The sequence below is a fragment of the Alligator mississippiensis genome, chromosome 8 (genome assembly GCF_030867095.1).
Source record: "Alligator mississippiensis isolate rAllMis1 chromosome 8, rAllMis1, whole genome shotgun sequence".
NCBI lineage: Eukaryota > Metazoa > Chordata > Crocodylia > Alligatoridae > Alligator > Alligator mississippiensis.
The window spans coordinates 16,905,571-16,918,151 of NC_081831.1; the positions used below are offsets into that span (position 1 = coordinate 16,905,571).

Genomic DNA, 12,581 nt, shown 5'->3' on the forward strand with positions numbered 1-12,581 from the left:
TGTCGACAAGTGTATATATGCCTATAATAAAAAATACTTTTTTTGTTGTTTTTTCATCTAATATAAATTTGGTATGTTTTCTGTTTCTAGTGAGTATTTAGAATGACAAACTTTTTATACAGATTGTTTATCTTTAGTGATATCAATAAATACTGTATGTCCCATTAACATCTGTACGTTGACTTTGACCAAGGGCGTGCAGTTTTCAAAAGCTTTTAAATTAACCAAGCTTGAATTTCTTATGCTGCATTGTGTGCACCTTTATTTACAAGTTGAAGACTTTCTTGATTTTTTTTATGAACTCCAGCCTCCTAGAAGTGACCAGTCATAAAGGGAACAAGATTCTGTGTTTTGACTCTTCCAAGGATATGTTTAGAAGAGTTGCTTGTTATATAAACTTGCATGCTCTTGCAATATGACTTTTTTAAACAAAGCTGTCACTACGTTTAGTCATAGATATGTCTACTTAAAAGGAGGGTGAGTCTCTGTAGATGAAGAGCTGAGAAAAAGAGTTGCAGATGGTCAGGTTCTAATTATACCAAAGAGCTCCACAGATATGGACATACTATCAGTTTATTGTGGGCTAAAAGCAGCAAGGTTTTACTGAAGATTAGCTGCCTCTGACCACCTGGAAAGTGGAAGGTAACTTGTAGCAGTTTAACCTTTGGTGAAAGAGGTAAGCTACTACTTATTATCTTCTACTTCACATGAGAAAGTTACTACTATGGCAGATACTACTATGAAGCAATTGGTGTGCAGTAAAGCCCCTGCTTCCTTTTATACTATGGTAAATTTATTTTTTTGTTCATGCCCAAAGAATGGGATTTATATGGTAAGCTCTGCGCTGGTGTCTATGACTCTATTTTTGAGTCTCTAGTTGGGTTATTTGATGCCACCTGACAAGTCGTTTAACCTCTCCCTGTTTCCTGAACCGTGAAGTGAGGATAATTAAGGCACTTTGAGATGCTTGAATGTTAGGACTTGTGTTCATAACATATTTTTTTCTTCAACAAAGATTTCCCATAGCAAAAATCTCATTCTTGACTTGGTGTTGGGATGATGTGGCTGGGAATCCTTATTTGACTCTAGAATTCTTATCTTTGTTCCCTCCAAATGTTTTTTTCTCATGCTGCCTTTTGCTGCCTTTTGCTATATAGTATAATTATGAATTTTGGCTGCATATCTGAAGATAGTAACCACTTACAGCCTCTCCTAAAGGCATGTCTCCCAGGTAAGAATCTAAGTGTGTAGACCAGTGATGCTCAACCTCTGGCCTGCAGGGCTGTCCATGGATCCAGGAATTTGGAGGCAGGGGAGCAGTGGCAGTGTTAATTGCCATTCCCCTGCTGCCAAATTTTCAGACCTGTGGGGAGCCCCACTGGCCAGACGACATGGCCCTATGTGCTAGTGCATGGTTGGGCTGATGCACAGGGTCACTCCATAGCTAGATCTGGCACCTTGGGACTGAGCCAGTGCCACTCATCCAGCCCAGAAGGTTGAGCACCACTGTGGTAGATGGATCCAGATATACACAGTAGAGGGACAGCATGTTAAAAAAAAATCTTGGATTGTTACTGGTGCCTTCTTTGAAATCAAGTGAAATTCTGTGCGATTCCTAGCCAGCCGGATTTGTATGGTATAGTTCAAGGCTGTCCAGCTTATGAGTTGCTGAAGACTACGTGTTCCCAACCACACACTCTATGGGTTGCATACCCACTAGGGCTGTGTGGGCCACATGCCATGTGGCTCCTGTACAGCAGGTTATGTGAGCTGCACCATACTGGCAACTCTGCCACCATGCAGCCCTCACTGCTGCCATGCTGCACAGAGTCCCCAGGTCCCTCAGAGTCCCCCAGCCACAGGCTTCTCAGTCCTATGGGTTGAACTGCCCCAATTCGAGAGCTAGCAACATGAGTGATGAGGGGGAGTGGTGCCCGGACCAGGAGCCCAGAGTTAGCTCAGAGGCTGCATGAGCCCTTCAGGCAACCAGTGGCGCAATGGCAAAAGTGGTTGTGGACTTGACTTTATTGCTGATGGGTCTGAGAGAGAAACCTGACACACATCTAGTCTCTGACCATCCAGTGCTGATCTGGGGAGGGAAATAGCTTTGGTATGTACTTAAAATTGGAGTAGATACAGAGTAGTTTGACTTACTTTTTCAAAGGAGAATTAATAGATGAAAATATTACTAAAGCTAGAGGAGACTAGATTTCAGAAGAGCCATCCTGAAATTGACTTCATTTTGTTATTCAGGAATAGAGTCACAAATATGCAACCTTGCTTTTGTGGATAACTTTTCTGTTGTTAGTGGCTGGTTCACATAATTTTGCAGTAGGATTCAGGTCTCTATGAAGGCAATAAGCATACCTCTGTTACTGAACTGAGTTTTAAGTGCCTTCTCTGATTACTTGCATCTTGACACACTGGGTCTTCCTACTTCCCTCTTCTGTCTTTTCATGTAGAGAAGGTACAATAGAGTGTGTGTGTGTGTGTGTGTGTGTGTGTTTGGATTTAACAGACTTTGCAAGCAAAGCTGTTGCTAATGGAATTTTTGGAAGTGAATAATATTGTCATAGTTGCAGTGTTTCCCCATGATCCTTTGCAGACAAACAGTACCCTTTAAATTGGAGGGGGAGGAGAGCGTATACTTGCTGAAGTGGTTGTCTGATTAGCTAGTGTGGTAGTCCTTCAGCTTTTGTGTCAGGGTATCTGAACAATGTTTACCTGTTCTATTGAAAGATGAGGCTTACATATTTGATAACAAGAAAACATTCTAAAATATAACTACACAGAAAGAAGGAATAATAATTGGTGTTACTTCTGCTTTTTTGTTTTTAAACTATTATATTATGGAGTAGTATATGTTTTGTTGTATCCTGTAATTTGAGCAGAAGTACAGGCACATTCAGTCATTGACAAATTTTAATTTGTGTTGTTAAAGTTTAGGATGAAATGTAATGATGGAGACCACACAACCAGACTATGTACATGGCTTTTGTGTACAGAGATGCTAAATACCCGAAAATGCAGTGTTTCTATAGGCGGAGTTTCTTTTGTATTCACAGACTGGGGAGCCTCAAATTCCAGAGGCATTACATGAGCAGTTTTAATGAATTAGTGTCTGGTTTTCCTGCAGCAGATGTGACAAGCAGCTTTATAAGCTGCTTCCCATCGATCGCTGTTTTCCAGCTCTTTTGTGTCTTTCTTTTGCTTAGAGAAAAGCAGTGAAGAGCTTGGTTTCTACAGTAACTGCTGCCTACATTCCTGCCTGGAGGCCAATTTCTTTCACTGTTCCTGCAGCTTATGCAGGTCTACTGTATTGAGTTTCTTTAGGGGTTTTTTTCCTTGGTACTTTAAATATTTTACTCTGTAAGAAAAAGAAGAATGTGCAGTGGAAATTTGTACTTTGAATAAGTATATTTCTAATTACTTGAAGCATCTCTTCCAAGAACATAAAATATCAGTGTTACTTGCAACTGATTAAAGCAAAATTTTGAATGGTTGATATTTGAAGAATTTTAAATGTCTAATTGTAAAAGCAAGAAACTTTGGCTGAAAATTTCAGATGACACTTTTATTAATGCAGTTTTGTGATAGGATGGCAAGGGATTAACTTCAGTATGTGATGTTAATAGCATTATTTACATAGCTTTGATACTTAGTAGTGGGGCGATTCAAAGACAGCTGTTGCCTGTTAGTTTTATTTTTAACTCTTGAATGTCTTTCCTTAGAGTAATTGCAGGGCACAGAGGTTCATGTACGTATTTTTCCTTTTTGAGGGGGAAAAAAAGTGTTAATTTGTAGATGTTTGGAGTGTATTCCTTTTCGAGTAGGCGTCTGTGGCTGGCTGTGCAGTAAATACGTGTTTGGGAATATTTAGTGTTTTTTCCCTTTCCTCAGTCACCTCAATCATCCTTGTCACTGACAGAGGAAACTGAATCCCAGATCTTCTGCAGGTCGTCAGTACCATGTTTGAAATAGTCCCTTAGATTTTTACAGACTTTCAAAGATACTCCTTTCCCCAGGCAGGTTGAAGTATGTAATTTGTATTTTCTTTGTGAGGGCTAACAGCTGTACTGGTAGATTTGAGTGCCAGCCCCCTTTTGGGACTCTGCAGTATTGTACTGGTGACCAGATTGGGCAAATAACCTGAGCAACGTCTTAACGTTCTTGATGCATTCAACAGGCCTTTTGTTATGAGTCCTGATTTATATCCAGGTTCTTGCCTCCCTGATCTGATCAACTGTAGTCATATTTTAATTGTTAAAGCATGTGAACAATTAAGGCATATGCTAAAAACACCAGAATTTTTAAAGGATAATATATGCTTTTTGCAAAAAAGTAACCCTGATTTCCTGTCCCCTGAATTATCTGAAGCTGAAATGAGTGCAGAGGCACTGTGCTGTGTTGTTTAGTTGGAGAATATGCTTTACAGCTATCAGCCCTTGACCAATTAAAATGCAGAGATAATGGCTTCAAAGGGAGTTTCACCAAGACATTAGCTGGAAAGATGAAGGGAGTTGAGAGGCACCTCCATGAAGACATGCATCACCACAGTAGAAAGAGCTGCCATTGTATAAAGGACAGTTGCCCAGGGTGACCTTGTCCAGAAAACTGACTCACAATAAATGGCTAAATTGAATTCAAGTGGAAACTGGTGACAAATTAGCCAAATCAGGATTTATTTAAAATGGAGAGGAAAAAATAACTCTGATGCAAGACTGTGTGTACAGGAAGCATTACTGAACTCCTGTTTGGTAGGTTTTTGTTTTTTTTTACAGTTCCAGCAAAGGGTGTATCCTACAGTAAACAGAAGGGACAGAAAAACTTATTTTTAAAAGAGCTCTTAATGTTGGAGATCTTCCTGCTCCTATAAATCTAATCTTACTTCTAGAAAGTAATTAACAGTTTTCCTGAAAACTTAATTCACAATAGCTTTTCATGTATTATGTATTTAAGTTTTACAACTCTCATTACATAAAACCATTAAAGTTGCACTTTTATGGGGCATATGCAGGCATAAATGGTCTTGCTTGAAAAAATAATTAAAAAAATTAAGTTTGAAAGGGAAGACAATATTCTATGCCATTTCTATTTTTATTACAATAAAATGGGTTTCTTTTCCTCTAAGTCTCCGTTATAGCATTTTGTATACTTTGTGGGGTTTTTTATAACTGAATTATTTGAGTAACATTCTTTTTTTATATATTCCTAGAAGGTTTTTTGTTTTTAGCAAAAAATATCTAGGCAGTGATGCATTTTCAAGGACTCAGAGAAATATTTACTTGACATCTCTTTAAATCCTTTTAAAAAACCCTGGATTTTACTGCTGACATCAGAGAAATATGTAATGCTGAGAAATTGGAGTTAGAAATCTGAAATTGCAATGGAGATCATTTGAACTAACTTTATGTTACTATCTGCATAGGTTTACATTAACACCTTTTTTAAAACAATGTTAGCTGCCCAGGGTCTAATTTACATTTACCTTGACATAGGTTTTAAGAAGTCATAACATGGTTAAATCAAAACATTTTTTAAACTAACATTGCCTTCTACAAATAATTTCTGTTGTCCAGAAAAGGTTACTCTGTTCTGAAAATAGACAAGACAAGATTCATTTTGGCTTAGTTCATTGTTTCTGCATGTTTTATATGAATCAGCTCAAGCTGAAATGCTTACCAGCAGTGCTGAATTTGAAAACTAAGCAATAATATTACTAGGTATTCCTACGACTTCACATTCTAAATTTCACTGTAGTAGTACAAAGGTGCGTTCTAGCTTTCATAAATTTTCTTTCTCCTCTACATGTAAAGCAAACCCTGAAGCAGGGCTGACATATGCAGCATGCAGGGCTGGACTGGCTGCATGTGCTTCATGCAGCACTCTGCCAGACTGACATGTGTGCTGACTTCAGTGTAGCCCAGTACAGATCGGTCCTGTAGCCAGTGCACAGGGATGGTCTGATGCAGGCACTGCATGCGGCATGTACCCTGGACCAGCCCTCTGTGCCATGTGCAGCACCCACGCTCCTAGATTTAGATTGACCACCAGACCACTTAGCTCTGTGCATCTTATATGGCACACAGAATCAGTCTAAGACCCATAGGCTGCATCATAGGGCTTCGCAGGCTTGATCTGGCCCACAGGTTGCAAGTTTGACACCCCTGATTTATAGGGCAAAGTTGATCAGATATCTTGTATATTGTCTAAAGATACCAGATTGACTGGATTCCTTTTCATGGATCTCGGTTCCCTAATGTGACAGAAATGTTTGGGAGCTGAGACCCAAGAGTAGAAATCCAGTCAGTGTGATAGAGGCACCTTAGGAAATTATTTTTATTTAGCATTTTAGATCATGGTAGTACCTTGAGGCCTTCCAGGCTCCACTGTGCTGTGTGTAGTATATGTATGGTATAAACGATAGTCCCTGGTCCCTAGTGTACTTGGAAACAGTCAACTTGTGGATATTTTTTCCTTTATTTCCTCTCTGTTTCCATCCTCAGTTTCATTACTCAATTCTGAACGGATTTGTTTATAATTAAAAGGGTTTTGTTTTGCTCCCTACTCTGGTTGTCTGGCTTGTTCTCAATTAATTTTCTAGGTTATACATTTTTCAGTGACCTGTCCTCTAGTTGGAGTTATAAAAAATACAGCACAAGTGCTGTTTTCCTTATTCATGAAATCACCCTTTTACATTATTTAAAAGTGCATACTAGGAATTGTCATTTTTGGAGTGGCTAGAACCATGTAGTTCTGTACCTTTTGGTATATCTATTTTCATCACTTAGAAAAAAAACACACATGAGCTTTTCACCCTATAATGAGTTAAATTTAGTGGTCTGAAAAAAATGTATTTTAAAATATTTTTTAGATAGGTCTTAAATGTACCTGTTTGATTCATGGTTCTGAATTGTGACGTTTCCATGCAGGAAAGATATCGGTTGGCTGGGGATTGGAGCAGAAAAGTGTCCAAGATTTTATTTAAAAAATATTAAAAAGAAATTGAGGTTAGAAGCAAGTTCCCTTATAGTAATCGGCCATGTGCCAACGTATCTTAAAACTGCTGGAAGCACTGATGGTGGTTGCTGTAAACTAAATGTATGGCTCTCTCTCTCTCAAAAACCATACATCTGTTTTGGTTTTACTGGTAGTACACGGCATGACACACTCTTCCAAAATGTGCATCACATGCTGATCAAATCAGAACATGTTCTTTATTTTTATTTGTTCAGAATAAATTCACTGAGCTTGCTTTTGTGGTAATTTATATAGAAGGTATAACAGTTAAGTGATTCCCTTAATATTACTAGTTGTTCTGGTTTAGATCACAGCTGTTTTTGCAAACAGCTCGATTTGTAAATATGGATCCAAAGAAAGATATGATTTTATAATAATACAAGGTGATGCAAATATTTTGATGTTTACATGTTTGAGGAGATTATTAATTTATATGGAAGTATATTATGCTTTCATTTATAAAATCTTTCAGACCTTAGTATTCAAAGTGATGTAAATGTGGTTTAAATATAGTCCTTAGCTTGTAACAAGAGCTGTCAAGTTTGGCACAAAGTCGCTTAACAAAGAGCTGTGCATGACACAGCTTGGATTGCCTCAAACTTACATTTTCTCTCACCTGAGTAATATGTGAAAACAGACTGACTTGAAATATGATCTTTTGGAGTCACTCTCTCAGACTTGACTGGGGAGGTAGCCATGACAAATCTTTGTAGATGATGCCCATAGGATGAGACTTAATTAAAAGTTGGAGCAGCAACATGAGAGGGGAGAAATTTTAGCGTAGAGTAGATAGCTGCATGGGAAGAGCTGGGATGTACTGAAGCTGTCGTGGAATCCATGTTTTATGGCTTTGGATTTCCTATACTTGTGCTTTGGTTATGAAGCCTCCTTATTCTCTCTCCCAAACCTCAGTAAAAACTCAGAAGCATTTTGGAATATTGCCCACTTACTGCTAGACAGTGTCCTTGTATTATGCAATAACAAGTCTAATCACTGAATTAATACTTGAAGTTAAGTACAGCTGCTTTTGTGTTGGTCTTCAGTTGAAACAATTACACACAAAAAAGTTAAGTCCATTAAGTTGAGTAGTAAAACTCAAATACTGAAGAATAGTTACATAAAACACATAGAAAATTCCATCCAAAATATTTAAACTTAAACCCAATATTGCTGCTTAGTCCCTACTGCACATTTTTACTTAGAGCAAATTTTCTAATAGGGGATGACTTTGCGCTTTGATTCATGTTCTTGAAAAGTGATACTGTTTTCATTGTTTAGTGAAACGTTTATTGGAGTAACATTTACTTTTATCAGCAAAACGGCCCCTTCACTTTCCAGGTGTCTTTAAAGAAACTATCAGTGATGTAGATTTTCCTTTCCTTTAGGCCAAGAGTGTCAAATTCATCCTGATGCTCGGGCTGTATCGAGTCTGCAGGGCTTCTCCTGGGCCAGGTCCAAAAGCAGTGGGAGTGGGCCAGGTGGCTGCAGGGCAACCCAATGCTATCTTGCACAGCTCTTGCTTGTCCTCTTGCTGTCAATAGCCAACAGGGCCTAGGGGTCCAGGATTTTGTGACAGGCCCCTCTTCTCTGGAGCCATAGTGGCTCCGCCAGCCAAGTGTTTGACACACCTGGTTTAGGAAGAGCAAGAAACTCCTTCTACCTTCTCCCCCTTTCTAACATTAGGAAGCAGAAAGTAGTGGTGGTAATGTTTCTTCAGAAACTCCGTTGCAGCCCTTTATTGCAGCTTGTTTAAAAACAAAAAAGGCAATTAGGAATGAAAATTAAAGTGCAGAAATATAGCGTCTTCTAACTTTTCTGCTGCAATCTATGCACAATATTTTGACATGGATTTTGTTCTATATTTAGTACATCAAGCATGCTTCAGAAATAGGTTGACTGTTAAACTCAGGCATGGCCTTTAGTAAGAAATGAGACTGTAAGGAAGGTACTGTTGCTTTTTTTCCCCTTAATTTTGAGTTTTTGTGATGTGAAGAATCTTCTAGTCACCACTAATGAATGTCCTTTTTTGCCTGAGAAGCACATATCCTTAAGTGTTGTGCAGAAGTTATTATGAGACTTGAAACAAGTGCTTCAGTTATGTCCCTAAGTCAACCTAGTTTAAAAAAAAAAGGATGGGGAGTTGGAGTAGAGAATGAATGCTTATTGATATTTTTAAGGTTAGTTTAATGTTGAGTCCCCCTTTACCTTTCTTTCATCTTCTGTTTAAAATACGATTCCACAGTTTGAGTAATGATTAGATCCATTTTCACTATCTTGTAAATCCCTACTCAACTTCATTCCTTCTTGCACCTGTTTCAAAGCAGTGTTGTTTCTTTCTTAATAAAGTTTGATCTGCCAGTAAGTATCACTTTTCGATATGGGTCCAGTTGTTGGTTTGGTGATTGTGTCGTTGGCAAAGCCTCGGTACATGCAAGAGAGACAGGTAAATGTAACCGGGCAGCCAGTGTTATACATATCTGACAGATTGACCATGTGACAGAGGACAGGCAAGAACCTTGCATTATTAAATGATCACTGATCATGAATAAAAGGTAACACTACCTGAAATGGTATGGTTAATAAGCAGGTTGAGCATACCTAGGCTTAATTCTCTTTATGTATAACTAAGCTATAAATAGCCTGTTTTCATGTTTTATTTGGGTTAACTACATAACTGTAGGAACTCTTGCCCACTGAGATGAATAAGGGCAAATGTTCTGATGGCTCGTTTAAAAGAATGTTTTTTAAAAATAAAAAAAACCCTTGTTGATGTCATTAGTTTACATAATCTGCAGATTTTACCACATTTTAAAACACAGAGGATTTCTACAAATGTAAGGTTGTGTCATTTTGTTCATAAATGGCCAGTGTTGAATCTCTCTAAAATACCTATTTGTTTCTGAAACTCATTTAGGGTTACACTTGCACTGACTATTTCTTACCGTAATGGCAGCAGGCACTGGTAGAGAAGCACATTTTTACAGCATTCATAGTAAAACAAAGTGGTTTAGAAAGAAAAAGTTCACTCTGGTTTATGTCCACTGTGTGTGAGATTTATATAGACCCCAATCCTGCAAATACATGCTTACCTTTCCTACAGTGAGCAGTCCCAAGAGTGGCCTATTTGCAGAAGTAAAGCATGTGTCAGAAGAACATAAGTGCTATATATGGTCAGAGCAATGGCCCAGTCTAGCCCAGTAGTCTGTCTTCGTGACAGTGGCAGAAATGGATGCTATACAGGGAGAGCATCAAACCAGGTATCTCTGGAGTGATCTATCCCCTATTCAGTACCCTCCTTGGCATCTACCATTTATTGGGTTAGAGATGCCAGAGGAAACATCTCCAGCCTTTCTGGTCAATAGCCATTATTTAGATCTATCATCCAAAAATTTATCCAGTTCCTTTTTGAACTTGGCAGTGCTATCTGCCTCCACCACCTCCTGTGGCAATAAATTCCACAAGTTAACTACATGTTGCATGAAAAAGTACTTTCTCTTGTCATTGTTAAACCTGTTACCTAATAATTTCAGCAGGTGCCTCCTAGTTCTAGTATTCTGGGGCTCTGGGAACAACTGCTTTTTTCATTTGATTCACTTGGTCTGTACCCTTCATGATTTTTATATACCTGTGTCATCCTTCTCCTTTCAAAACTGAAGAGTCCTTGCCTTTTTAGTTTTTGCTGGTATGGCAACTGCTCTAGGCCTCTGATCATTTTGATTGACCTTCTCTGTACCTTATCTCAAATAAGGCCATAGTGAACAAAATGTTACTGCTACATGAAAATGGGGTGACACTTTTATTCTCTTACACTATGCACTATTAGTTTTTGGTACCCATGTATGGCATTTTGAGAATTTTTTTTGCCTGTTGTTCTCATGCTTAGGTTCTATAATAACAGTTTAATAGTTCATGTATAAAACCCAATCTTTGTTACATCATTGATTAGTTATCTTGAAAGTAATCCTCATTTTGGAGATAGTCCCAGTTTATCTCATAATGGATTACAGGAAATTTAGAGAAACAGAAGGCAAGCTACACCTGTTAAATTGCAGACTTGTTAGAGTGATTTATACTTGTATTCCAAATTCTAAAATGATGAGTTTCTAATATTTTCTAGATCTCTCTGCTTGTATGTAAAATGGAGATGAGATGATTGCAGATCATTTGCCCAAGATCTTTTATTTACTTGTCATTTAATCAGAGTAAAGTGTTGCTTGCTAGTTATGCAAAAAATCAGTTTCACACATTATTGATAAATAAGTTGCTTATATATTTGTTTTTATTTTTCAGATGTACTTTCAGGTTTCCCAGCACAAACATCAAGATAACATTCACAGCTCTGTCCAATGAAAAGAGAGAAAAACAGGAGGCCCCAGAGTCCCCAGTGAAACCCGTGCAACCCCAGATCTCTCCCTTAACAATAAACATTCCAGACAACATGGCTCACCTGATCAGCCCTCTCCCTTCTCCCACAGGAACTATCAGGTATTTAAACCCTGCAAATTGCATGTAGAGTAATAGATGGGTTATAGAATTAGTATGAATTTGTAGTTTGCATAATGTTGCTTGGCTTATGTAAAAATACTTACGTTGGAGTGCCAAATAGCGTAAAATCAACCGTTTCATATTCTCAGTGGCTTCGTATTCAGTTAAGTACACAAGTCAGGTCTTTATGTTAGCAACAGAATTAAAATTGCCAAAAGCAGGGAAATTTATTTGAAGTTGTACTTGGAACATACTTTTGTTTCACGTGCTCTAAAACTGAAAACAGTGGGTGAGTCTGCATTTCTCATTTGCTGATGCATCTGGGTACACTAGGTGACATAAGAATGATCAATGTTAAGTTACTAGCTTTGTTTTTGTTATTCATATGCTTATTCTGTTTTAACTGAGACTTTGTTTCCATGGTTAATACTATTTTTAAATAGCTCTCTGAAATCCAGCATCTTCTGTTTTCTGCTGTAAGTGTTATCAGTAGAAAAATGCATTGTTAGCACAAGGGTGGGCAAAATGCAGCTCGTGGGCCAGATGTGGCCTGCCAGGTAAGTCTATCCAGCCCGTGGGGCCCCTAAAAAATTTAGAAAATTTATATTTATCTGCCCTGGCTGCCTGTCATGAGACCCTTGATGGCTTGCCAAAACTCAATAAGCGGCCCTCTGCCCGAGATAATTGCCTGCCCTTGTCTTAGCAGTTTAGCGGTACTTGCTTTGGAGGGTGGTGATTTCTCACTTCCACCAAAAAAAAAAAAAAAAAAATTTGGTATTGATTTATGGCTTCCAGGAGTCAACCATGTTTCTTCTTTAAAGTGTCTCAGTACAATATCTGGAATCAGAATAAGTTTAGTATTGAAATATATAGAATCATAGAAAGTTTAGGTTGGAAGGGACCTCAGGAGGTCATCTAGTCCAACCCCCTGCTCAAAGCAGGACCATCCCCAACTAGATCATCCCAGCCAAAGCTTTGTCTAGCTGGGTTTTGAAAACCTCCAAGGATAGAGCTTCTACCACCTCTCTGGGTAACCTGTTCTAGTGTTTTACTAACCCTCCTAGTGAGAAAATTCA

At 38.3% G+C, this 12,581-nt stretch overlaps 1 protein-coding gene across 3 annotated transcripts in view; it reads left to right on the forward strand.

Annotated features, from left to right (window-relative positions):
• The window catches only part of FOXK2 (forkhead box K2), an 85,542-nt gene that overhangs the window by 54,873 nt on the left and 18,088 nt on the right, over nt 1-12,581 (forward strand). For all 3 annotated transcript variants that reach the window (XR_009463847.1, XM_006268728.4, XM_059732182.1), the window contains one exon: nt 11,311-11,505. Coding sequence is in view for 2 of the 3 variants with exons in the window: in XM_006268728.4 (XP_006268790.1) it covers nt 11,311-11,505 (195 nt within the window). In the remaining variant the exon portion in view is untranslated. The remainder of the gene's footprint in view (nt 1-11,310; nt 11,506-12,581) is intronic.